The sequence below is a fragment of the Canis lupus genome, chromosome 9 (assembly GCF_011100685.1).
Source record: "Canis lupus familiaris isolate Mischka breed German Shepherd chromosome 9, alternate assembly UU_Cfam_GSD_1.0, whole genome shotgun sequence".
NCBI lineage: Eukaryota > Metazoa > Chordata > Mammalia > Carnivora > Canidae > Canis > Canis lupus.
The window spans coordinates 4,448,046-4,475,002 of record NC_049230.1 but is presented as its reverse complement, the minus strand read 5'-3'; the positions used below and the strand labels follow the sequence as shown (position 1 = coordinate 4,475,002).

At 61.8% G+C, this 26,957-nt stretch overlaps 1 protein-coding gene across 6 annotated transcripts in view; it reads left to right on the top strand.

Moving 5' to 3' along the window:
* Positions 1-26,957, top strand: part of SEPTIN9 (septin 9) — a 145,821-nt gene that overhangs the window by 71,244 nt on the left and 47,620 nt on the right. For all 6 annotated transcript variants that reach the window (XM_038546489.1, XM_038546491.1, XM_038546492.1 and 3 more), the window contains one exon: positions 8,226-8,867. In XM_038546489.1, coding sequence (XP_038402417.1) covers positions 8,226-8,867 — 642 coding nt within the window. The remainder of the gene's footprint in view (positions 1-8,225; positions 8,868-26,957) is intronic.

Here is a 26,957-nt window from a genome sequence, read left to right as displayed (position 1 = left end):
GGGTACCTGTGTTCCCCTTCTCAGAGCTGGTGAGTCATGGCGGGAAGTGGCTTCAGCATCCACAGAAGGTGGCCGCGGTGGTTGCGAGACCTCCCCTCTCCTGTCTTCCGTGTTCTCTTGGGCTGTTCATTTCCTGGGGCTGTTGGACGGCTTAGCACAGCAGACGTTTAGTGTGTCCCCTTCTGGAGGCCACAGTCCCAGGCCAGGCCGTGGGCAGGCGTCGGTTCCCGCTGGGTGCCCGCACGGAGGGTCTGTTGCAGGCTTCTATGTGTTCCAGCCTCGGGGACCACCCCTGGCTTGTCGACCCGTCCCTCCCGTCCCCGCCCCGTCCCCACCACCGTCACAGGGCCTCCAGCTCTGTGTGTCTTCTCCTTTCCTGTTGCCTTCCAAGGACGCCTGCCGCTGGATGTGGGGCCCACCCTTATACGGGATGATCTCAGCTCGAGATCCTACAGTACTGCTGCAAAGACCCTTTTCTCAAGGAAGGTAGCTTTCAGCGGTTTGGGGAATTAGAGGACCCAGACGTAGCATTTTGGGGGCCACCGTTCGACCAGCGTCTTCTGTAGACGGCACAGCGGAAGCTGGAAGCCGTTGTAAAGGAATCCGATAGGACCCTGGTCCCTTCCTGGGTGGATAGGGCTGTGTAGCGAGGCTGGGAGGGCTGGTTCCACCTGCGTGCTGGCTTGCTTGCCACATTGCCGAGAGCTTTTTCCACGGAGAACTTAACGCAGTGAATTTGGGGATTAAGAGAAGGTCTGGGGTTTGGGGGCTGGAGTCTGGGGGCCTAGCTGCCATTGGGCTCCCTGCTTGGAGCCGAGGGGGTCTGTGTGTATGTTGGGGGGTCATTGACACTCCCCTTCTGGCTTTTGTATTCTTCTTGTGGCTGAAAAGATCATGGCCTGGGAAAGGCTGTGGGGCCACCTAGGCTGTGTGTGGGGGGCCCTGCAGTGAGCAGCGATGGGGGACCCTGGGAAGGGAGGGAGGGGGCTCGTCTGTTGCTCTTGGCCCCATTGGGGAAACCCAGCCTGCTCTTTCTCACGTTGCCATTGCAGAGCAGGGGCCAGGCCTCATGGGCGGAGGCTGCGCGGAACAGGAAGGACCCCCGAGTGCCCGTGTCCCCCAGGCCTAGGGCACCAGGGGGGAGAGAGGACAGTGCCTCCTAACACCCAAAGCAAAAGACAGACATCAAAATAAATCCAGGCGGCCAAGAGAACATGGGGGTACCTCACAGTCTTTGCCTGGAGCTGCGTGGCCTCCCCTGGGTCCCCAGCTCTCAGTGATACTGTTGGCTGTCCCTCCCTTTTCACCCCCCCACCCCGCCCCAGGGTTCCTGGGGGTCAGCCGCTTCCTCCTTGTCCAGGGGCCCCAGGCCGGATCCTTGGGAAAACCGTGCCTGGTGTGGAAATGCAGGCCCGCTGGTGGCCCCGGGGCCAGGGAGAGGGGCCGAGCGCGTGATCCCTGTGCTCCCCAGGCCGCCTTCAGCTGGCCACGCGTGCCCGTGAGCCTGGGGCAGCCACTAGCCCTTCGCCGCCCACTGGCCCCCAGACGTGAGCCAGAGCCGGGCAGCGCAGGGCTGGCATTGGACGTGGCTCTCAGGCTTCGCGTGGCCCCGCAGCCCGGCCAGGCCTCGCCTGGGGAGGCAGAGGGAGAGGGAGGGGGCCGGGCGGAGGGTTTGGGCCTGCAGGTGCCGAGCTCTCCATTGCTCTTCCTTTGTTTGGACTTTGCCTCTTGCGTGTTGTGTCCTGGCTGTTGACCACGCGTGCTTCTCTGTATGAAATCCAGGGCCTGTTGGCTTCCCAGGGCTGGCCCCGCTCAGCCAGCGCCTGTTTGTAAGCTTTTCCTTTTGGGCTCTTTTACTTCCTAAGCAGCGCCCTTCCCCACCTGCCCCCTCAGCCGTCTCCCCACCACTGAGCAAGCCCCTAGAGGCTGCTCCTGAGACTGGGATCCAAGTGGATGTGATCCCAGGGACACCCTCCCCGCCCCACCCCCCTGCAGAGGAGGGCAGGGCATGGCCTGGAGGGTGCAGCACCCACCATGTTATGCTGGGGCTCAGCCCGACTGGGGGTCCTGGGGGACCCTGCACCCCAGAGTTATTCCATTTACTGCCTAAAGCCTGCTGGCCTGGGGAGCACTGTTAACTGCCTCCTGCCTTCAGCGCTGAGTGGCACCAGGTGGCCACCAGGACAGGCCCTCCGGCTGAGGGGCAGATGCTGGCTGCGGGTATCAGGGACATTGGTAAGGCCCGTGCAACCTTGGCCTCCTGTGGGGTGAGCACACACACCCCTGGGTGCACACCCACCCGCAGGTGCGCTGGTGAACCACCTAATTGGGGCGTGGGCACCAACCACCGTGTCATCCTGGCAGTGCCATAGTAGGACAGCCGAGGAAGCAGAGACTCTGTGATGACGGGGTCGTGTCACCCCCTGTTGGAGCTCCTACCTGGGGGGCGGATGTGAGGAGCACGGTCTGTGTGAGCACCGCCCCCCACTCCACCCCTGGGCACCCAGGCCCTTCACCCTGCACCCTCTTGCCCAGACTTGCCTGGGACCCTGCCCTGCCCCTCTTTCCCTAGGTGGCTCATCCTTTAGGGGGACGGGACCTGGTTTTGTGATCCCGGGTTCTTTTCCTTGGGAGGATTTGTTGCTTAAATGACTGGGCCTTGTCCCGTCTGCTCTGCCTTCCCTGCCCTACTCGGTGGGGGCTTCTCGAGGCCTCCGCCGCAGCCCCCAGCTCCTGTCTGCTGTGGTGAGACCGTGCTGTCCCCCCCACTGCCCCGCCGGAGCCCTTGACCCGGAGCCGGGGCTGTGCCAGGGCCGGGCCCGCTCGGGAGGAGAACCGGGGGCTCCCAGGCTCACTCTGTGCATCCTCACGGCCGAGCACTTACGTTCGGGGTGGCGTCTTCCTGGGGCCTGGCATCCCAGCCTGCAGGCTCGGGATGGGGAGCAGGGCGGTACCCTCTGCCCGGTGCCCTGGGCCCCGCTGCTGGCTGGCCTCGCTGTTCGGGGATGGAACCTGGACGGGGCTCCCCGTTGGGCCGGGGCCGGCGCTCCTGGGGCCCGAGCCCAGATCGGTCCCCACGGTCGGCAGCGTCCTGGGCGGCCCCTCCCACGCGAGTTGTGCAGGGGTTCGCTTTGACGTTGGGCTCTAACGTTCTTTGCGTGACATTTGTCCCCCCCGGAGCCGGGCTTAGTGGCCGCCCAGTGGCCGCCTGGGTGCCCCCTCCCAGCCGGGGCCAGCGCCGCGCGCCGGAAGCGGGGAGAGGTGGGCCGCAGCCTGTGGTCGGGGCAGGCCCTTCACAATGGCCCCTTGTGCGCCGCGCATTCCTCCCTAACCAGGCCCAGACCCTGCCGCGGCTGCCTCGCCCCCCGTGGGCCCGGACGCGCATCTGGACGCCTGGGCCGGGCCTCCCCCGCCGCCGCAGCCAGGGCTCTTTCTGAAAACCCTGCTGACGGGTTTATGCCCTGGAAGTCGTCAGCCAGCCGCGCTGGGCGCAGGACGTTGGCAAAAGGCAGGAGCGTCCCAGGGAGCGAAGCACCCACCCGAACACCCAGAGCCCGCGCCCCCCCGCGGGTGCGCGTGTGCGCCGCACATGTGCGTGTGAGATGCGGTCACGCCCTTGCACACAGCTTGCATCTTGCTATTTTTATATCATATTCTCAACATTTCTCATTTTCAGAACCGTGGTTTTGATGACTGCTCAGGACTTGGGCACATGGGTTTAGGAAATCGATGTGAACCCCAGTTGTTTCCAGCATTTGCTCTTTGAACGCGGATGCAGATGTCCCCATCCGTAAATCCTCTGCGCTTCTATTTATTTCCTTGGGGTACATTCCCAGTGGCAGGCCAGGGTGCACGCAACTGTTTTTGGGCTCCTGGAGCCCGCTGGGCTGGGGTAGGGGGTGGGGGGCGAGGAGGGCCTTGGGGAGCAAGTGAGGTTTGAGCCTGGCTTTGCAGGGGGGGTGAATGCAAAGGAGAAGGAAGGGGGGGCGATCTTGTTTTGGACACGGTGTACGCAGAGCGGGGCACCTCCTGCCCTATGGAGGTGGCAGTATTTCCCCCCACCCCAGTCGCTGGCCCCATACCCTTCCACTGCTCAGAGGCAGTCTGGCTTGTCACATCCAGCTGGGGACATCTGTCGTGGCCCCTGACGGCAGTGACATCTGGCGGACAAAGGGGAGGCGGCCCAGTGCGCGGCCCACTGCTCCCCACTGGTCCAGTGAAGGCCACTTTTCTGCCCTACGGTCACACAGGGTCTCAGAAATGCCAAATGGCCAGCTCCTGAGCACTCTTGCTGGCCCCTGTGGCTGCCCGTGGACACCCTTCAGCTGTCTCTACACCTTGCAGGGAAAGGGAGGTGGGGAAGGAGAGAGGCCCCTGCCGCCGTGGTAGGCCACCCCCAAGCCCCCTCGGAGCTGGTGGAGGGTGTTCCCAAGGACAGTGGCTGGACGTGTGCGCCTAGGGCCCGGGCTGTTTTTAGGACTCCGATGGGGGAGGCTTCATGACAGTCTGCTAATTTTTCCCAGCTGGGTGCTGCTCATGTCACGACACCCTCCGTGGGGAGGCAGCTTCGTACGGGGCGTCCCTTGCAGGCCTGCGTTACACAGTGATCTTGTTTCATCACCAAATAGCCCGCGTGTAGATCCAGAGCAGCGTCACTCCCCACGACGTCTCCTACTGTCTGGGGTCTTGCGTGATCCCAGGAGAGGGAAAGGGAGGTGGCTTTTTCTCCTGGGCCCCTGGAGAGGGGCTGGGGTGCTGGGCAGGGTGGCAGCGCCCTTGGGTGAGCCCGGACTGTCTTGGAGCGCAGGGGTCTCACCCTTCCAGCCGTCCCACGGTAACGTCATGGGGCCACCCTAAGACATGACCACAGACCACGAGGCTCAAACCACAGAAATGTAGTCTCACGGTTCTGGAGGCCTGAAGTCCAAGGTCAAGGTGTCGGCAGGGTCAGGCTCTTTCCTTTCTGCTCCTCCCGGCTTCTGGTGGTTTGGGGCTGCACCTCCCCGGTCTCTGCTGGTCTCACAGGGCGTCTCTGTGTCTGGGCCTCAAATCCCCCCCTTCTCTCTTGTGTAAGGACATCTATAGGAGTTAGAGCCCATCCTAGATTCAGGATGATGTCATCTCGAATCCTTACCTTATTTTCCCAGGTAAGGTCCTCCTCATAGGTTCTGAGAGTTGTGACCCAGGACATACCTTTTTGGGGTACACGGCTCAACTCACTATGGAACCTTAGAAGTGGAGCTTGTCTGGGGCTTCCCTGGGCCCTGTGCCCACAGCTACACACCTGTAACCTGGTCCCCCCTTCCGGTCGTGTAGAAGCAGCCCCTGAGGCCCATGAAGGGACGGAGAGGTGACTCGTGGAGTTAAGAAGGAGAGGATGTTTCCAGGGACCCAAAACACACCCCGTCCCTGCCCCGTAGCCACGACATGGCCTGGATGACACGGGAGGGACAGATGTGAACTGCGTGGAGCCAGGGCAGGAGGCAACAGCGAGCCTGGCTCTGGGGTGTACTTGAAATCAGAGGAGGTGGCGGCGCGGGGGTCTGCTGCTTTGGGGGGGTTGGCATAGATTGTCAAGAGTAACCCTAACAGCTTGTACATTCTGCTGCCAGTCACTGCCCTGGGGGTGGGGATGGCTCTGGTTCTCTCGGAGCCTAGGACTAGGAATGGGATGGGATGGGCGGATGTCTGGGGGTGAACACCTAGGTCGATCATGTAGCCAGACGATGAGCACACAGGTTAATGGGGGGCCAGGGGGTGACGTGTGGCTCGAAGAAGCACAAAGCAGCGAGAGAGAAGAGGATGGTGGGTGGGGCCGGGCGTGTGCGTCTGCAGAGATGGCCATGGCAGTGACCTGCGGGGGCAGCAGCCCACCCGGCTGGGCAGTGATCTGCGTGTGGGCCGGGTTCGAATGCATCGCCCCCCAGGACCTTCCGTGCCCGAGTCAGCGGGGTCTTTGCTTCGGTTCAGGGTCTTCACTTGTAAGTCAGTGGTTGAGGGCCCCTCCAAGTGGGCTTCCCAGAGAGGGGACCCTCCAGAGGGGGTCACAGACCTCCCTGGACCCCCAGGGAGGAGGTCATCTCATTCAGGGTGAAACCCGGGAAACATCCCACCCACCTGATGTCTGTTCTCTGATGCGGCTGCACGAGTTCACCTGGAGGTGGGTGGGGTGCAGACCCCTCCTCTAGAGAGCCCCCAGACAGACGGAGCCACCGTGCGGGGGGCGGTTTGGACGGTGCTCTGGGGGCTGGGGGTAGACCAGAGGCCCCCCCGGGACCCACATGAGGTCACGGTTTCTGGATACACCCCTGCCCTGTCCTTTGTCACCTCAGGCTGCCCTGGAACAAGTGGTCTGTACTCTGTGGTCACCTGAGGGGAGAGGGCCCCGGGAGGGGTGCTGGCATCCCCACTTTGGCACATCCCTGCTGCTCGGCACGGAACCCCACTGCTCTTGGCCGCGATATCAAGCAGAGGTCACAGGCCGGGCCCACGGGCCACCTGCAGCCCGTGGATGTGATTTGGTTTGACCACACCTGTTCTGAGAGGGGTGGTTTCCTCAGTGCCAGCGCGTGCGGATCAGGAGTTAGCACACAGAGAACGCAGATTCCCAGGCTCTCCCGACAAGTGCGTCGCTCTGGCCACAATGGGCTCACAGGCCTGCGGGGCAGCAGGTGGGCCCCTGAGGCAGGCCGCTTCCCTCTGACCAGGGACGTTTCTGTCCCGCAGGGCCTCTGGCAGGGCTGAGCTTTGCAACTCAGGATGTCGTGCCGTCTGTGCACCGAGCAGGCCGTGTGCCCGGGGCTGAGAGAGGTCCCGCCTGGGTGCCACGTTTGGGGAACTGGTCGTTCCCGCAGCCAGATGTCGGGGCCGGGGCCTCCTCTGCTTCCTGTCTCCCAGGACGTAGGAGCACAGGCTCCCCTGGCCACCCCCACCCAGCCACCCAGCCACGCAGCGGCCCAGCCGCCCAGCAGGCCCTGGGAGGAAGCCCTGTCCACGGGGATCAGACAAGGCCGTGCTGGAATTTGGAGGATGGAAGACTCGGGGTTGGGGGCAGTGGCGCTGAGAACAGGCCCACGTTGCTGTTGCTGGGGTTGGGGACGACCTGACGAGGTCCCAGGAAATCCTGGGCTCGTGGGTGGCGGTGATGGGGGCTGGTCAGGCGAGGTGGGGCGCTGGGTGGGAGAGACCCTGTGGGCCGGCCGGGAAGGAGCTGGTGAGTGTTCCTGCCATGAGGGCCCTGCATGCTCTGGTCTTTATAACGGGAGCAGTTGGTTCTTGTTGGGAGCCCGGCTGCAGGGACCGTGGGGATGGCCGGCAGCTTCCCAGGCACTGTCCCCTGGCCTTGGAGGGAGCAGTTCCCGGCAGAGGTAGTGGGCGGCTGGGGTGGGAGTCAGATGCCCGGCGTCACACGGGGGCCCAGGTCGGGCTGGGGCAGGTCGCAGAGCACGGAGGCAGCCGGGGCGAGGACCCGAGAGGCTTGGAGGGTGTGGACGCGCCAGGACTCTGTCATCCCACCTGCAACAGGGCAGCCACGTGGTCAGAACGCTGGGCCCTGCATCTGGACAGATGGCATCTTCTGGCCACTCTGTCTCCACGTCATTGGGCACATGGCTTAAGCACCAGGGCCTCAGTTTCCCTATCCGTACCAGGGGTTAACCACAGTATTCACAGGGTAGGGTCACGGGAAGAGTAAACGGATGCAGTGAACCCGGTGCCTGTCTTTGATGTTGTGCCGCCGGCCGTTCGTGCTGTGTTGTTAGGGTGACGTCATTGCCGTCGTGATTCTGGCAGGTGACGGTTGTTACTGGGGACGCCCCCCTCCCGCCCCCGTTGCTGCTGCTGGTGGTGTGGCTTGTGTCTGGCCGTGTCTGCGTGGGGTGGAGGTGAGGAGGGACGAAGGAAGGCCACGACGGGAAAGAAGCCAAAGCTCCCCTTGAGCCAGGACATCTTTATAGAAAACGTGGCTGGCACGTCCACGCCGTGGCCCTGGAGGACAGAGAGGCTGCTGTGTCCTCCGAGCTCCAGCCTTTTCGCTCTGTGTCCCAGTGCACGAGATTGCTGGTGCCCACGGCCCCTGGGACGGTGGGGCTGTCCCCTTTGTTCCCCCGAGGTGGAGGGAGCCTGAGTCCTTTGGGCCCCCCGCCGCAGCACCCCCGCCAGCTCCCTTGGTGTAAGCGAGTTCCCGGACCATCCACTCCTCACGTCCCCCTCTCTCTGTTTTCCAGCCTTGAAAAGATCTTTTGAGGTCGAGGAGGCTGAGACGCCCAACTCCACCCCGCCCCGGAGGATCCAGACCCCCCTGCTCCGGGCCACTGTGGCCAGCTCCACCCAGAAGTTCCAGGACCTGGGCGTGAAGAACTCTGAGCCCGCAGCCCGCCATGTAGACTCCCTCAGCCAGCGATCCCCCAAGGCTGCCCTGCGGAGGGTCGAGCTCTCGGGCCCCAAGGCCGAGCCCGTGTCCCGGCGCACGGAGATCTCCATCGACATCTCGTCCAAGCAGGTGGAGAACGCCAGCGCCGCCGGGCCGTCCCGCTTCGGCCTCAAGCGGGCCGAGGCGCTGGGCCACAAGACGCCGGAGCCCGCCCCCCGGAGGACGGAGATCACCATAGTCAAGCCCCAGGAGTCGGCCCACCGGAGGATGGAGACGCCCGCCTCCAAGATCCCCGAGGTGCCCGCAGCCCCCACTGCGGACGTAGCCCCCAAGAGGGTCGAGATCCAGGTGCCCAAGCCGGCCGAGGTGCCCGCCTCCCCCATCCCACCCCAGACCCTGGAGAATTCAGAACACACCCCGATGTCTCAGCTGCAGAGCAGGCTGGAGCCCAAGCCCCAGCCCACCGTGGCCGAGGCCCCACCCAAGAGCCAGGAGGGTGAGTAGCAGGAGCGGGTCGGCCGAGCTACGGTGCTTGGGGATGGGGAGCTGGCTCTGCCCTGGAGTCCCAACGTGGGGGGGGGGCGTGTAGCAGGTGGATGGGGGCAGGATTCCGTGGCGGCCAAGAATACACCGGGGCAGGGGGCCCAAGGCTGGTGGTGGGGGGACTCTGCATTGGGGATGGACCAGGATGCTTGCGTCGGGCTTTGGACAGAATCTTTGGGTTTCGAGGGACCCCTCTGTGGGTCAGAATGTGCCGTGGTGTAGAGCGTGCGCTGTCTGCCCTGAAAGGCAGTGTCTGCAAGTCTGATAAATGAAGAGGGGGCAGGCTCATGTGGGACACGGGGGTATGATGGGTTTGGGGTCCAAGGACAGGCTCCCACGTGCCTCTGGTCACCAGGCCATGGGGGCGGGGTGGGGGCGGGCAGGCTTCTGCTCAAGAGGGATTGCGGGCTGCCCCATAAGTACCCGGCCGGGGCAGGAGCCTCAGGTGGGGGGCCTCGTGGCCCTCCTAAGGTTCTGTCCTGGGGGATCCTCCTCTAGCTCCTCGGAGATGGAGGGTCGTGGCCAGAGGCAAGGGAAACGAGAACGCCTCCTCTCTGTGTGCCCAGGTTCTCGGGGCCGCTGGGAAGGGGTCCTTGGGCTCCAGACGGGGTGGGGCGCTGGATGGGACCAGTGCTCCTCTCAATTCAGTGGGAGCAGCTCCCTTGGTTTGACTGAGCAGGTGGCAGATGGGGGTGGGGGCCAAGACGCCCGTTTGTGGCCATGCTGGGCCTCAGCCCACTCCCCCATCTCCCTAAACTCCCTAAACTCTGCAGAGCCACGCCCACCCACTCAGACACCGCCGAGTTGGAAGGACGGCGGGCCCCGTGCACGGGGAGTGGGCTTCTGTTGGTCCAGGGTCCTTGCCACCAGATAGGGCTCCCTCCTGTGGGTGAGATGTCCCGCCCGTGGGTGAGATGTCCTGCCTGTGGGTGAGATGTCCTGCCCGTGGGTGAGATGTCCCTCCCATGGGTGAGGTGTCCCTCCTGTGGGGGAGGTGTTCATGCCCGGCTGAGTCAAGCGGGATGTGGTTGGGGATGCGGTCATCCCAGAGCCCATCCACGTCCAGATCGTGATGGCAGCTGGTGCAGGATGCGTGAGGACGGGGTCCTGGCTCTGGGCGACAGGCAGGAGGGTGTCTGCTCAGGGTGGACCCGCCCTGGGTCATCAGGGCAGGCAGGGCACGGCCTCGGGGTTGCGAGGATGTCTTCCTCCAGCATGTAGACGTGGCTCAGGCCCCGCTTAGCCCCGCTTAGCTTCTAGGCTGTGCTGGGAGCCGGGGCCGCTGGGCCCAGTCCTGGCTTTGCTCAGGAGCAGCCGAGGGGGCCGTGGGGGGTCTTGAGCCGGCCTTGGAGGAAGTAGAATTTAAGCAGGCGGGGAAGGGGAGCCCAGGCAGCAGCCCCGAGGTGCCCGGGAGCCTGGAACTCAGAGGGAACCGCAGAATCTCGCCGTAGAAAAGAGTTTAAATCTCCAAGCCCGGCACGAGAGCTCTGCGGTCAGCTGCCCAGACCCCGGGGCCCCTCAGAGGGCAGATGGGCCCAGCTCCTGCGCCCAGTGGCCTCCTGCCGTGGAGCATACTCTGAGGGGTGGGGGGCTGTGTACCCATCACATGAGTACATGCCTGTGCCCCGACCCCCCGTGTCTCATCGGCTGGCTGGGGAGGGGGCTCTCCGGGACCAGTGCTCACAGGTTGAGGGCCTTTGGGCTGGACAGATGCAGTTAGGAGGGATGCTCGGGGGTGGGGGCTGGAGGAGGTGGGGGCGCAGATGGTCCTTGGGCCTTGGGTGAGGGGGTGGGGGAGGAGGAGGAGGAGGAAGAGGAGGAAGCAGAGCCCCCTGTGGGTGGGAGATTGGCCCTGACCCGCTTGGCCATGGATGTCCAGTCTTAAAGTCCCTAAAGCAAGCCCAGTGCGGGGCAGGGCCGTCCCTGTGAGGCTGCAGTCCTGGAATCTGCTGTAGCAGCTTCTGGCGGTGAGGTCCCCTGCTCCGGGGCTCCGTCCGCTCCTCTGGTCACTGCCTGCCCAGTCCATGCGGACACAGACCGGCTGTCCCTCAGCCTTGCTTCCCATCCACCCTTCCCCCCTCCTGCCCTGACCTCCTGACTCCTGGCCCCTGACCTTCTTCCTCTTTTTTGAACTCCTATGCATTCTTCAAAGCCCAAACAGCACTCTTCCATGAAGCCCTCCCGCTAGCCGGAAATGGCCTTACTTCCTTTGACTTCTGTGCCTTTTTGCCTTTTTTTTTTTTTTTTTTTTTTTTGATGTATGATATCTCGTGTTTGGCTTGGAATATTAATTACCTGTGTTGCATGAAACTTTTCTCTGCTAGACTCCTCACGTAAAAATAGTTCCTCAACATACCGTTGCTTTCGAATTCAGAAAACGTAGAAGTTAGAACCTAAAGTTGACCTGTAACCCAGCGCTATCCATGTTCAGCATTCATCCTGTACTTTTCAGAATTCCCTCCATGCGCCCTACTGGGTTCTAGGTTGAGGGTGAGGCTGGTGCTAGTTTTTTTCAAGTTTCTTTTTTTTATTTATTTTTTAACTGAGTGACATGGATGCAATAGGTGCTCAGTGAAACGATGTTGGAGGAGTGAGATGGTTTTTTGTGGCCCCTGGGGGCAGACACAGGGACCCCGAGGGCCCCATGGGACCTTGTGGGGACCAAGCAGATGCTTTCCTGGTCAAGCCAGAACCCACAGGTTGTGACCTGCTCTGCTCTGGTGCATTGGGTTCTTTGTTTCTGAGGCTGCCGGCCCCGGGCCCTGACCCCTGACCCTCCCTGTCACCCTTTGGTCATCGCTGCTTCTCTCTTCAGGCTCTGGGTGAGTGCGGCCTGTCCCCTGTCCCACGTCCCTGCTTTCCCCGGCCCCTGCATGGGTGGCTCCGGGTGGGGCAGGACCACAACCATGCCCGTGTGGGGAGCGCCTGGCTCTGCCTCCGCCCGGGAACCACCCGCCTCTGGCCCATGGCTGACACCGGCCAAGTTTCCCCGAGGCTGCCTTATAAGGCGGGCATTGGCTGCTCACTCCTGGGTCTGCTGCTTTGACGTCTCCGGATGCTAACTAGAAGCCACGGGGGAGGCTGGGGCTGACGGGGCAGGGTGGGGACCGAAGCACCCTGGACCGGCTCCCGCTGAGTTCTTGTCTGGGTCCCGGTCCCATCCCATGGGCCAGCTCGTTCTGAGCCGTCACTTTGCCGCCCCCCACCCCCAGTCTCAGTTTCTTGATCTGTCCACTGAGGGAGTGGTTGGGGCCCCTGTCCCAAGGCGGTGCACTCAAAACACATTCCACGGTGGTGCCAGGCATGGCTGGTGATGATGGATGTGAGCCTGGGGTGGGGCAGACTCACCGCGTGTCTCAGGAGGGTGTCCCTCTCACTAGAAACATCTAGAGATGTTCTTGGCTGTGGGTGGAGCTTGGAGGAAGGTGACGGTGGGTCCCTAAGCTTCTGGTGCTGGGCGCAGTGTCTTTGCACACCTGGTCTTTGCACGCCTGCCTGCCTTGCAGGAGGACCCGGGTGCCTGCTGCACTGAGTCTGCATTAGGGGCTGGGACAGAATGAAGTTAGTCTCAGCTCTGCAGGGGACAGTGGGGGCTAGAAGCACAGGGCTCCTGGGACCCCCAGCGGGGACACGGGAGGAGAAGGAGGTTGGGCCGAGGAGGCTTCAGGGAAGGACAGGTGTGTACTGAGCGTGAAGGGGGGGATGGGTCAGCCAGGGAAGTGGGCGGGAATGTGCCAACCTGGGGCAGGGAGGTGGGGTGAGGGGGACCACTGTGCGATTCGGGGGGAGGCCCAGGCTCTGCAGAGCCTCCCTAGACTCCTCCTGTGTTTGCAAGATGCCCCACTAATTGGGGTCCACTCTGGGCCTGATGCTGGGCAGTAAACTCCCTGGGGAAGTCCCATCCCAGCACCCGGCATACAGCAGGAGCATGATAAGTGTGCTGAAGCAAGCAGAGCAGTGGGCTCGCACCTCACCAGGCCCTGGCCCTTCACCTGCAGAATTTCCTTCTGTGCGGGGGGGCTAAATGTTTCTTTCTTCCTTTCTTCATTTTTTCCTTTCTTCCTTTCTTCCTTTTCTTTCTTTTCTTTCTTTCTTTCTTCTTAAAGTTTATTTATTTGAGAGAGAGTGTGTGTGCACGTGCACGTGGTAGGTAGGGGGCAGAGGCAGAGGGAAAAACAGGCTCCTGGCTGAGCGGGGGGCCCGACTTGGGGCTGGATCCCAGGACCCTGAGATCATGACCTGAGCCTAAATCAAGAGCCAGCCGTTTAACCGATGAGCCCCCCAGGTGCCCCTCAGTGTTTCTGTTGTGGCAGGACTGGGCCATGCCTCCAGCATGTTCCTGACCCGGCCCCAGGGGAGCATCCAGGCACCCGCTTACTTTTGGGGATTGGGTCTCCTCCAGTCCTTCCCCCTGGTAAGAACCACCTGTGTCTGTGCAGGAAGTCCCCGTGCACGGGGGGGGCAGGTGGACAGCGGCCAGGGCAGGTGTGTGTCCAAGGTGAGGCAGATAGGGGCAGCAAGGACAGAGCTGGGCTCCGGGGCCCAGGCAAAAGCAGCCGCCTCCCCTCGCCAGCCCGCCCGGCTGTCTGCCCGGCCCAGCCCAGGGCTGAGGAGGAACGAGGGCCCAGTCCAGGGAATGCAACCCCAGCAGCTGCGGAATGCCTTCCGCGGGGCCAGGCACAGCTGCGGGGAGGGCAGGGCAGGGAGGCAGGCGCTGGAGGAGGCGGCCTCAGCCCTTCCCTGCTTCGGGGGCTGTGGCCCTGGCCACCCAGCCTGGCCCCAGGATGGAACCCGGGCTCCCAGACACATGGCGCTGGGTGAGGCCTCCCGGGCGCTTGTTCCGGGAAGCCTGCGCAGCTGCCAGCAGAGGAGCCGGGTCTGCATCCACAGCCTGTGGGGCCCGGGACAGCTGCCGGGAGCCGGGGTCGGCACAATGGGGCCGCTGTGTGGGGAATGTGCCCGAGCCAGACAGCCCGGCCCTGTGCGGCGTGGACAGGACACGTCAGCGCTGGGGGAGCACGCCCAGGCCCCCACCTGGTGCCCTGAAGTGTGGGCAGCCCTGGCCAGACTCCAGGTTCCGACAGTTGGCCTGCAGGACGTCACTAGGTTCACACCGGCCTGATGAGGCCCGATGTGGACCTGCGGTGGCGTGTCTGAGAGCTCGGATCTTGGGAGCCACGGAGGCTCTTCTCTGGGCAGGACAGGCCTTCCTGTCCCCATGTCTCCCTGGGCTCTGACCTGGGGCTTTCTGTGGCCGTCACGGGTGCCCCCTGTCCGGAACCCCAGGGGCACCGGAGCTCTGAGATGTGGCTGATGAGCAAAGGCAGCTTGTGCCCGGGACTGAGCCTCCCGTTCCCGGAGCAGTGGACGGGGATAAAAGTGGATGTGTTTTTTTTTTTTTTTTTTTTAAGGGTGGAGGGGCGTGGAGCTCCCACGCTCGGCCTCTCCTCCCCATGCCCTCCGCCGCCAACTCCCTCCTTCCAGAATGACCCCCAGAGGTTTCAACGTCGAAGCATAGCAGGTTAGGTGACGGGGGTCACCTGGGGGGCCTTGCCCAGTGTGTGGGGGCAGGGCTGATGGGCATGGGCGTCCTCCCCGGGCCGCCTGGGCCCCCGCTGCTGCCCGCTGCACGCTGTGCCACTTCTGCTCTGGCGTCCGCTTCCCCCTCAGTGCGGTGGCACGATTCCTCCCACACGGCATCGTTAGGGTGGAAGCGGTGCAGGGCGACGATGGCCAGTGTGGAGCCCCGCATCCGGAAGGCTTTGGGGAAACAAGCAGGTGGACGAAAACCAAAGGTAAAACCTACTTAGCGGACGGGCGTGGCTGCCCATCGCCTGCTGCCCTCCTTCCGCGGGCGTGTCCGCTCCGCACCCCCACTTACCCTGTCTCCTTCCAGAGCGGTGTGGCCGGTGTTCGAAGAGAAGAAATAGGGGCTCCTGGGGGGGCTCAGTGGTTGAGCGTCTGCCTTCGGCTCGGGGCGTGATCCCAGGGTCCTGGGATCGAGTTCTGCACCGGGCTCCCCGCAGGGGGCCTGCTTCTCCCTCTGCCTGTGTCTCGGCCTCTCTCTGTGTCTCTCGTGAATAAACAAAATCTTAAAAAAAAAAAAAAAAAAAAGAAGAAGAAATAATGATCATGGGGACTTTGAAAAGGAAGTCTGTCTTTCTGACCAACCCCCCATCCCGTCCTTCCCGGGGTAGCCCGTGTTACCTGCGGGGCACATCGTGTGTCCTTCTGGGACTGGCACGTGGGCACCGTCCTTGGGCCCATGTGGAGAGAAGTCTGTGTGTAAATATCTTAGAGACTTTGTGAGAACACAAGTGAAACCGGACTCCTGCAGCTAGCTTTTTATTCCTTCTCTGATGCTGCCTTTGCACCCAGCGGGTCCCTCTGGTCCTACCGTCCCTGCCCCCCCTTTCACCGTGATGCTGGAGGCGTCCGTGAACGTGCTCGCATTTACATCCGTGTGTGTGTGTGTGTGTGTGTGTGTGTGTGTGTGTGTGTTTGGGAGGGGGCTGCCCCGACTTCAGGAGTGGGATTTCTGCACCATGGGACGTGTGCATTTAAAATGTTGATCCACCCTGGAGGCACCTGCGGGGTTCGGTCGGTGAAAGTGTCTGCCTTCCGCTCGGGTCATGATCCCTGGGTCCTGGGATCAAGCCCTGGTTGTCAGGCTTCAGGCGCAGGGGTGGGGGGAGCCTGCTTCTTCTCTCTCTGTCCCCTCTCCCTGCTGGTTCTCTCTCCCCACCCCCCCGCCCTCCCTCTTGCTCCACCTCAAATAAATAAATAAAATATTTAAAATAAAATAAAACGTTGATCCGCGTTGTCAGACTGGCCTCCGAGCGGTCACACCCGATTTCAGCGCTAGCAGCACAGTGGCCCTGTGCCCTCGCCCCGGCCTGCGACCTGCGGGGCTGCAACGCTGTCGCTGTCGGGCTGGGGCTTTATTTCAGGTGTGAAGGGGAGTGTCTTCTCCTTATTCCAGGCCGAGGGCCCTGGGTTGTCTGTGAGAGGCTCCTCCCTGCCCTCGTGTGCACGGGGTGGGCTGCCCATCCTGGTGGCCGTGACATTTTCTTATCCACACCTTTGTTGTAGCTGCTACAAGTGCTTTTCCCCAGTTGTTGACTCTCGATTCTATTTATAGCATGTTCTTCCAAACAGAGGTTTTTAACCTGTAGGTTGTCAAGTGCATTCTTTTTTTTTTTTTTTTTTTTCCCCGTCTTCTGTTGGGATCCACACCCTGCTTGGAAGCCTCCTGCATTCCAAGATTATAGAAACCATGCCTCCAGGTTTTCTTCTAGCACTTTTATGGTTCGCTTTTTTTTTTTTTTTAACATATTGCCGTCATTAATCTATTGGAATTTATTGGGGTGTAAACAGCGAGGTAGGGACATACGGTTTTGCACGGATATGTGCACGTGAGCTGGCTCTGCCGTGGGTGGGGTGCGCTCCTGCGCGCTATTTTTGTCAGTTTTGGTGTCAGTGTCCCGCCAGCTTCACAAAAATAATTTGGATGTGTTTCTTTCTTCCTCTGTGTCCTGGAACATTTTAAACAGCAACACAGTCGTCTCCACATAACAACTTTTAGAGAATTCACTCGTGAAACCATCGGAGCCTGATCCTTTCATAGGGACCCTCGTACTTCAAAAACCGTAACCAGGTCTTTTCCATTAGTTTGTTTGAATTCTTTGTTGTTTTTCTCGTATTTTATACCTTCTTTCCCTAGAAGATCATCCTTTAAGCCATTTAAAATCCCTTAGAGAGGTGGTAGTGTGGCACCGTTGCTCCGGGCACCTCGGCCACTATCCTGGACCATGTCCACAGATGCAGTGGATGTGGCCGCTGTCCTGGGGATGCTCCTTCTGACATGCGAGCAGGGCAGCGTGATGAGCGTTTGGAGAGAGACCAGTCCAGAGGGTCATAGCACCCCAAGGAGAGAGCCCCCTTCTCTGCTGGTGGATCCCTCTTGGTGGCGGTGATGGGGGAGACCTTGGGTCTCGGGAACAGGGGTGGAGATGGGCAGAGTGGTCCAGGCAGGTGAAGGGCCCACGTTCCAGGAATTGTGGATTTGATGTTGCCCAGAGAGCGCCTTTCAAGCTTTGCTGGGCTGCAGCTTCTGGTAAGAAACATATTTTGTACCACAAACCAGGACACATGTATGTGTAGATCGATGCACGCGTGTGTGGGGTGCATCCACATGCAACATTTCCTGGAAGTGATCCTTACCTGCTACACTCTGGTGGTCTCTGTCCTTTTCTCTTTTTGGGTGGGAGGAGCTTTGCTTATTCCTTCCAAAGCAGCTTTATTGAGATATTGAGATACACTTTCCATACCTCGCAGCACGCTCCTCGGAAGGACACAGCTCCCATGAGTGGGGCAGGCATCACTGCATCCAGTTTTAGATTATTTCCATCCCCTCAGACACACTCCCCGTACCCTTTAGCAGTCACCTACTCTTCCCCCCACCGCTTCCTTCAGCCCTAAGCGGTGACAGGCCTTCCTGTCTAGATCTGCTTATTCTGAACCTTGCTTAGAAATAGGACCAGGGGCACCTGGGTGGCTCAGTTAAGCATCTGACTTTTTTAAAAAGATGTTATTTATTCATGAAAGAGACAGAGAGAGAGGCAGAGACACAGGCAGAGGGAGAAGCAGGCTCCCCAATGTGGGACTCGATCCCAGGACCGCAGGGTCATGCCGTGAGCCAAAGGCAGACGCTTAACCACTGAGCCACCCAGGTGCCCCAAGCATCCACCTCTCAATCTCAGCTCAGGTCTTGATTGTAGGGTCCTGATTTCAAGTCCTGCATTGGGCTCCACGCCCAACACAGCGTCTCCTTAAAAAAAAAAAAAAAACAAAAAAAAACAAAAAAAAACCAACAACAACAGAAGAGAAATAGGCGCTGTGGTAGGTGGTCTTCGCTGACTGGCTTTTTCACTCTGTGAGATCCATGGCGCGGTGCCCATCAGCGCATCATCACTTTTGACAGCCGAGTGCCGCTCCACCGTGTGGCTAGAGCAGTGTGTCCGTCCACTCATCAGCTGATGGCCACTTGGGCTGTTTCCCCCCTTTGTCTGTTGTGAATGTACTGCATTAAAATGTGTGTCTATATTCATTTTCATCTGGGGGCTCTCTTAGGTATGCCCCCAGGCTTTATTCCCTTCTCCCAAATATCTCATCCTCAGTCTCAAATCTCCGATCCCTGGGTCCCAGGAGCCCAGACTTCCCAGTGAGAGCACCTGCTGCCCAGGACTTCCAGCGTTGGCTGTGAAAGTTGAGGAAGATAACGTGTGCTGCGCCGGTGAGATCACAGTGTTGGAGCCCCCGACTCACAGGTCGGGCTGCCCCCATGACACTGCAGAGGCCTTTTGGTCGGCTTCTGGGCCAGGCCGAGTTTCTGGAGAGGGTGGCCCGCCCCAGGGGTAGCCAGCGGAGCTGATGGAGTAGCTGTGCCTCCTCTGGGAGTTCTGTTGCAGGGGCAGAGCCGGGGCTGGCCCCTCTCCTGCTGACGGTGGGAGGCTGCTGCCCACTAGGGCCTCCCGACCTGGCTTCCTTTGCCCGCTGGCCTTGGCTCTGCTTGCCTCACTGCCCCAGCGAAGTCTCCAGTTGCTCTGCCAGAAGCACCTCCTTCGGGAGTATCTTGAGCTGGGAAAACAGCACATTCGCTTTCCAGGCAGCCCTGGCTCAGCCGGGCTTTAGCAGAAGCACAGTCCTGCCATCGTGTGGGCCCTTGGGCCCCGTGTGCCTGCTGGACCACCCATCCGGCTGCTGGGGCGTGTGTGGTCCGAGGCGACCCCCCCAAGAGCTAACAGTTTCCCCTGGAGACCACTGCTAGGAGGTGGGCAGGCCAGGCTGTCCAGTCCCTACTTCTGAGCCCCTCGGTCCCCTATTCCCTGAGCCCTGGGGTCCAGCCTGGAAGCCGCTGTCCTCATTCACAGTCTCCAGAACCACATCCTGGGTCCGCACTGGGGCTTCAGGCCCTGCCTCCCTTCTGCTCAGGCAGAAACAGGAGACCCCATGGGGCTCCCAGAGGGGCGTGAGGAGGCTGCTGTTTGAACAGAAGGGCTTGGGCTGCAGCAGTTTTTCTCTCTGTTCCTCCCCTTAAGGTGGGTCATACTTACACGCATAGCCTCCTGGTCCAGGAGAATTTGGGGTGTCGGCTCTGTCTTGTGCACGGGGATGGGGGAGCTGTTATCAGCTGAGCCAGAGGGAGGTGACACCCACAGTACTGCTAGTGGCTGGTGACCCCAGAGCATGCCTGAGTCATGGTGTGATCCCGGCCCCCCCAACTCCCGGGGGACAGCATCTGCTTCTCTGCACCATGGTAGCCCAGCCCAAGAGAGAGGAGAGGGGGCTGTTTTCATCGTCATGGTGATCCCCACCCCCGCCTTAATTCTGGTCTAACGTTGGGCCTTCCTTAGGTCTGTGGCTCCCTGCCCGCCTGCCTGCTGACTAATGCGGATCTGGTGCCTGATAGGAAGGGCGGCACAGGGAGGCAGCAGGCCCCTGTGAGGGTGCAGGCTCAGGTTACCGAGGGTGGAGGCATTTCCTAAAACAAGGCCCCAAAGCCACCGACCCTCCACCACGGCCTGGACTTCAGGCCCCCGGCCCGACACCCGCACCAGGTGAGTTCCGGCTGGGTGTGGCAGGATGAGGTGCGGTGGGTTTCTGGGCTGGGGTGGGGTGTGGTTAGGGAGGCTGGGGTGGATGAGGAGGGCAGATCCCCGTCTGCCCCCCCTCCCCCCCCCGGGGGAAAGGGACTAGCCTGGCACCTGGCCCTCCCTTCTTCCTGTGGCCGCCCACGGGGCCTTGGCCACTCCTTTGTCCCCGGGGAGGACTAAGCAGTCTGGTTGCGGGTGCATGCACGGGGCACACCTCGAACCCAGACCCCAGCGCTGCCTGTGGTTTACCAGGGCTGCTCTGTGAGTGCACGTTCTGTTCTGGGGAGGCAGCCCAGCTCAGCGAGTTAGAAGCCGAATTCCCTGGGATTAATTCAGCAGCAAGTTTGCCTCTGCCCAGATCCTTGCTTATTACGCGTGCCTGTTCTTGGCAGGTATTGGCCCTGCTCTCTGTGGGTGGTGGGGGCCCCCAGCCGCCCTGGCCTTGGTGTCTGCCCCAACCCCAGTGCCTGCGAGCCTGCGAGACACTTGGCTCCGGTGTGGGTGATTCTGTTTGGGCCCAGAAGGTCTGGGAATGTGCAGCTTCAGTATCCAGAGGAGCCTTTAGGGGCTGGGGGCACTCCGCGCAGTCTTCCTGTCACATGGTCACACGTGGGGTCCTGGAAGGGTCCTCCCCTTCCCTCGCCTCCTGCACATCCCTGCCCCTCCTCCCCGGATTTTCCTTCCCTCTTCCCCTCCCTGGAGGCACTTCATTTGGCATAAGCACCTCCCTTTCCGGATGGGACTGGATAGATTCGGGGATTGGAAGACTTTCCTGGTCCTTCCAGGTCTAGATCCCTGTCACAGCAATTCCAGAAACCCTTATCTCAGCGGGGAGGCATCCATAGGGACCTAACAATTTGCGCACCTTGAGGCTAGCTTCTGGCCAGTCACCCTCAGCATCCCATTTTCTAGGTTAGGAAGTCAAGTCCGAGAGAGACTCCAGCTGCGTGCCGAAGGCCCGGCAGCTGCTGACAGTCTGGACTTGAGTCCTGGGGAGGGCCTGGCTGCCCCGCTGGCGCTGGCCTGGCAGGGGACGGCCGCGGCGGCGGGGGTGGAGCTGCTTGGGGCCCCTGCCAGTGCGTGAAGCTGGGTCCCTGCCCCAAGCTTTGGCCAAGATGCAGGGAGCCCAAGCCGGACCCTCCTTTTGCTTCTTTCTTTCGCAAGGCGCCAGGAGATGATGAAAGAAAACCCCATTTAGGAAGGAGAGACTCTGGTATTCCCCCTCTGCCTACAGCCCCTTAGCTGCCCTGGGTTTTGAAATAAGATACTGCTTGTCAGGGGCTTGAGTGGGAACAGATTGGGAGTCCCGTTTCTCTGCCTTGGATCACAGCTGCAGGGAGCCCCGCGTGGCTGCTCACCACCGCTCTGGCTGGGCCCCCCAAGCTCAGTGCGGCCCCACCCCGCCCCCTGCGCAGCAGCCCCACCGCGGCCCTGCCCCTGCCCATCCTCCCCGCCCCCCTTCCAAGCCCAGCCAGTGCTGCTGCAGAGCTCAGGGAGAGGTTTGGGCTGGGCTCAGGTGGGGGTGTGCCTTCTTGGTTGGGGAGCGGCTGCATTAAAAGCCCGCTGGCCCCGGCTGGCCTGGAACGGAACAGTGGGCAGGCACGCCAGCCTCCTGCCTGCCAGCTTTGCTCCCTGCAGGTCCCAGGGCACGCCGTCCTGTGCAGAGATGGCTTCCACAGGCTCGCCTGGGTTACCGATTTTCCTGGAGCTTGGAGTAGTTCTCCGCTGTCCTGATTGGGCTGCGCAAAGTGCGGAGATGGGCGAGGGCGGAGCTTTCTTCTCTCTCTCTCTCTCTCTCACACACACACACACACACACACACACACAGGCTCACAAACACATGCTGCCAGGGTGAAGGTTGGGAGTGATGGGTCCCCCTCTTCGGGGATTGGTGGCTTCCATAGTTATTTCAGAGGCCCCGCTGAGTCCCCAGAGTGCTTCCAGCATGCGGGCACCAGGCCCAGCTCTTGACAGGTGTTCCCTGCACACGTGGCTCAGCCCCTCGGGACATCAGAGACAGTGTCAGGTGGGGAGGCCAGCTCCTCATGCACATCTCTGCTCCTCGGGACCGGGCAGGGTGGCCAGGACCCTCGCGTGGCCACATGGCTTCCTGGGAGGCCAGGCTGTCAGCATGGCTCCGGGGATGGGGTTGGGGAGGGGAGCTTCCATCCTTGGGTTGCCCATTCCCGTCTCTGGGCCTCGGGAGCAGGCCCCCAGAGTTCTACTTGGGGACGCGAGGTAGAGGGAGTCTAGGGTGAGAGCAGGGGGCTGAGGGTGCCAAGGACCCATGGAAAACCGTCTGTCCTCACCCCTCAGGGCCCTTCCTTCCCCTGGGGGTGCTGAGGGCTCGTGCCGGGGAGCAGGCTGCTGGCCCCACATGATCATGGGAAGGTGATGCGCATGAGGAGTCTTGGTGGCAGAAAGCTGATGGTTGTCCGAATGCTGTCCCCTCACCTCCTGGGCCTGAGTATTCCCTTTCAGGCTCTAGATAGTTCTGAATCTGAAATGCAGCTTTCTGGGCCCACACTCAGCCCTTTGGAACCAGGGCCCCTGGGGAGGGGAGCTTACTGAACCCCACTGTGAACCGACTCCCTGCACTGTCCAGCTTTTTTTTTTTTTAAGATTTATTTATTTATTCATGAGAGACACAGAGAGAGGCAGAGAGAGAAGCAGGCTCCCTGTGGGGAGCCCGATGCGGGACTCGATCCCTGAGCTGAAGGCAGATGCTCAACCGCTGAGCCACCCAGGCGTCCCTCGCACTGTCCAGTTCTTCCTCCGTGCCTCTGGGGTCTGGGTCAGGACTCGGCTCCAGGGCCCCAGGTGACAGCCGAGGGCTCTGAGATCGTGCCTGCCTCTGGCCCAGGCCGCGGGCGTATGTGAGGAGCTGTAGCTCCTCTGAGCGAGTCCTCCACACCGTGCTCGGGAGCCCACCGTGGGGACCCCGGCGAGTGGCAGACTTGATGCAGTGTTTGTGTACGTGTATGGGCAAAGTCTCTGCCCAGGAGACTGTAGAGATGCAGCCCCCGGCTACCTCCCGATTGGGGAGTTGAGGGGGGGGGGCGAGGCTGGCCTGAGTCATTGCCCAGTGACCCAGCGCCCCGAGAGATCGTGCGGTGAGTAATCCTGCCCAGCGCCACTCCCCCTGCAGTGAGCAGCCACATGTTCCTGCTGCAGAGAAACTTTTCCAGGGAGCCAGCTGACACACTTGGCCTGGATCATTTGTTTTTGAACAGGACTGAAAGGAGAGAGTGAGTAAGAAAGTGTGGGGGGGAACTGAGTAGGGGAAGGTCAGAGAGAGGGGAGGAAAGATCTGGAAAGTCCCGACATGTGCTTTGGAAGCAGGTGCCAGCCCTGAGCTTCTCTGGAGGGTGGGGCCTGCCTGAGACCCGGCGGGGGTGGGGGCAGGGGTGGGAGCGGGGGATGTTCTGCAGGGGGACGGTGGCTGGAAGCCAGACCTGGGAGCCTGCCCTTGGCTGGCTCTTTGCTGCTCAGCAAGCAGAGTTGTTTCCATTTTAGGGACACAGCGGAGAGGCTGTCATTCTCCTAGGCTTTATTAAGATCCCATTAATCATGGTGACTGTTCCAAGTGCTAGACTCCGGGTTTCAGCTGCTCTGGGGGATGTATCTGCACAGCAATCTTAGCAAACACTTAGCGTTACCTGTTGCAGAGAAGGTGCCAAGCGCAGAGAGGGTGAAAAACTTACTCAGGCTGGAAGTGGCAGGTCCTAGTTTTTTTGGTTTTTTGTTTTATTTTGTTTTGTTGTAAAGATTTTATTTATTTATTCATGAGAGACATAGAAAAAGAGAGAGAGGCAGAGACACAGGCAGAGGGAGAAGCAGGCCCCATGCAGGGAACTGGATATGGGACTGGATCCCGGGACTCCAGGATCACGCCCTGGGCCCAAGGCAGATGCGCCCAACCACGAAGCCACCCAGGCGTCCCAGGTCCTGGCTTTGAATTTGAATGGGGGGCTGTTTGAGTCCAGAGCCCCAGCGGGTTTGTAACGAGGTGCCCGGTGTCTCTGCCCCTCAGACAGCTTCTGGTTGGGACCCAGCTGTGCCGAGGTCCCTTCCATGTATGGGCAGCCCCGGGGCAGTGACCCCACGGCTCAACTAGGGCTGGGACAGGAAGGGGCCGCAGCCACAGTCTCACTCCCGGTGGGCAGCCGCCCTGCGGACAAGGCCACATCTCCCCCCTGGCCCTCTGGAGCCCTCCGGTCCAGGACGGGGCCGCCTGCGCCAGGCAGGAGCGGGCCCCACAGCAGCAGGCCCTGGGAGTCCGGCCTGCGAAGCCTGGAGGCTTCCGGAGGAGCTTCCTGTGCAGCTGGTTCTCCCGCACACTCGGCCCCCGGCCTCACGACCTCCCACATCTGGGACCGGCTTCTCGGGCTGGGTCACGTGGTGCGCGGGTCAGCGCTGCTCCGCGGGGAGGGCAGGGTGCCAGGAACAGCCTGCAGGGAGGGGGCCGCATCTCCGGGAACAGAGTGAGAGCTCACTTTGGCCGAGTGCCCACTCTGCACGGGGGCGGGCTGGACTCCCAGCTGGGGTCACTCAGTGTCACCCAGCTCTGCACAGGCCCTCTTAGTTACCCACCCGTCCACCTGTCCATCCGGCCGCCCGCCGACCCGCACCCATCCGGTAGGCGTCCGAGCGCTTGTGGTCTGTGAGGCTCGGAGCTAGAAGTTGCGGGGTTAACCCAGCTCTGCTGGCCACTGGCCACATGACCCTGGACGGATCCGGGCCTCCCCGCACGAGGGCCCTGGTCTGTCGTCGGAGGAGGTGTGACGTGCCGGGGATGTGCCATGGCCCGGGTGTCGGCCTCCGGGAGAAGTGAAGGTCTGTGTTCACACCGGTGACACAGAGCAGTGAATTCGGATGCGCAGCGGCTTGGGGGTGGGAGGGCACAGCTCCCAGCCCAGCGCTTCCAGCACAACCCGCCGTCTCCTCCTGAGCCCCCGCCCCAGGCCTCCCGGGCAGGAAACAGCGTCCTGCTCGCCCACTGAGGTGTGCCTGGGCCTGAGAATTCGGGCATCATCTGCCGCACACAGCCGTCTCCGAGACAGATCCCGGGCAGGGCCCCGGCTGGGAGTGCGTGTCCGCCCCACGCCGGCCCTGCAGTCTGTCCACCCCAACGCGGCCTACGAGGCTCCTACGCCTTCCTACGTGTAACGGGCGTGAAGCTTGACACCACGATGCTGGCGGTCCTGAGTGATTTTTCTGAACAGTTCAGGTCGCTTTGCATCTCAAACCTCCCTGTGGGCACCTCTTGTCCTGGGGACACTCACCCCCACCCCCCATCATTGGCGTCCGCCCCCTGGCTGCCCCAGCACACAAAGGGTTGTCCCCACTGAGAGCCTTCACCTTGCCTGTTCCTTCCTGAGCCATCTTTTCCTGGCTGCCTCATTTGGGTCCCTAAGTGCCACCCTCATCAGAGAGGTACCTCCCCTGTCACGCCAGCTAATGCGGCTCTCTCATGGGCGCTCTCAGTGGGTGGCTTTCTGCAAGCAAACGTGAATAGGTGACATGTGCATCCTATCACCTATTGTTCACGCGGAGTGCAAGCTCCACGACGGCAAGAGAAACGGCTTGTGTCCCAGAACAGCATGTCACCCGGTTCAGTTAATGCCTGTTGAGCACTGAGCTGTAGAGGGCAGCCCAGGAGAGCGTCCTGGAGCATCCATCCAGCTGGAGCAGTTGTGGAAGACTTCCTGGAGGAAGTGATTGATGTGTGCTGGGCCCTGCAGAGTGACGGGTTTGTCTGGCGCAGAGATGAGGGTAGAAGGCAGAGGGGCATTGTCAGGCCTCAGCGGACAGCCACGAGCAGCGAAGACTGTGCCACTGGCTGGGGCCGAGGGGGAGTCGGAGATTGCTGTGTGCTGGGGTCCCCGGGGAGGCCAAGCTCCCGGCCTGAGCGGAGGCCCTAGGTGCGAATGGCACCTGTGGGTGCAGCTCAGCGTCGATGGGGGCGCCTGTCTGGCCAGACGGCTGGAACTGGGTCAGGATAGGCAACCCTAAGCCCCGCAAGCACGTAGGTGTCCCAGGAAGGCTGAGTGGAGGCGGGAGCCCCACTGGGGCCATCATACCCCACGGGCCAGTCAGTGAGAGCACAGGGAAGCCAGGGGCGCTGGGTGGACAGGGCACCTTGACAGTCCCCAGGCCCTGCCTCGGTTGTCACCGGAGCGAGTCCTGACCCATGTGAGTTTGTCTGACCAGCGCCCGTCCCTGGGCTCGTTTGCCATTTTGATTTGATCTCTTCATTGTCACCGCGGTCCTCACTACCCCACGGCTGGCTGCCCGATATCCAGCCCCTCTGCATGCCAGCCACTGCACTCGGAGCTCTCCGTGCATGTCCTGTAGCCTTCTCAGCAACCCAAGAGGCACAGAGAGGCCGAGTCATTGATCTGTAGTCACACAGCAGGTACCGGGGACTCAGCTAGACCTCTGATCCCAGGGCCTTTGCGTGGGGGGGAGTCACTCACTCAGGCACCTACTTTGTGCTGGCGCCTGGTGGGACCTGGGTGCGGAGAGGGGTGGGGCATGCTCAGGGCCGCGCAGGCTTTGGGCACCCACTCTGCGTTGGGGTTTGCCTCCCGAGTCGTGGGTGGGCCTGGCTATGGAGCAAACGCTCCCCTGGGGGGCGGTCCAAGTGAGCCCCAGATGCCCCGGCACCTGGCCAGGGCCCAAAGCAGGTGTGAATGTGATGCCCTCCTCCCAGCATGCCTCGTCGCTTGCTTCCCCAGGCTCGCCCCTCAGACTGCAGCTGTGCCTTTCGGAGTCCTAGCCCATCAGAGGTGGTGCCTGGAGCAGGAGGGGCACGCACAGGGGAGGGGGGCTCTCCTCCTGTGGGCTGAGACCCTCCACCCCATCCCCTCACACTCGGTCCCAGGAACGGGCTGGCCGGCGGGTGTTCCTGGGTTCTGTTGGGGGGGCCCGCCGCCTCCTGCGGGGAGCGGACCTGCTGCTGGCTCTGCGGGGTGTCCTGTGCAGGCAGGGCCGCTTGCTCCCCTGGGAATGGGCGTCCAGCCCCCTGGGCGGCCTGGTTTCGTTGCAGAGGAACGGGGACAGTGATGTTTGCGGAGACGGGAGCTGCCTGTGGGGAGAGGCTACCCTCCGGGGCCCTGTGCCCGCAGCCCCACTCCCTGCCTGGCTGTACCCCCAGCCTCCCTGGGTGCCCTCCCCACCCTGTCTTCCTCCCTGAGCCGCAGCGGGCAGTAGGTGGCAGCGGAGGTCTCGAGTCCTTGGAGAGGAGTGGACGCAGCAGTTTCTCTAAATCTCTCCCTGGAAAGTCTCTCCGGGTCACGCCCGCAGTGGCTTCCCTCCCTGCTCACATCTTTCCTGGGGTTGTCATGCTGGCCGGGGCAGGGGGTCCCCACCAGGCCGGGGGTGAA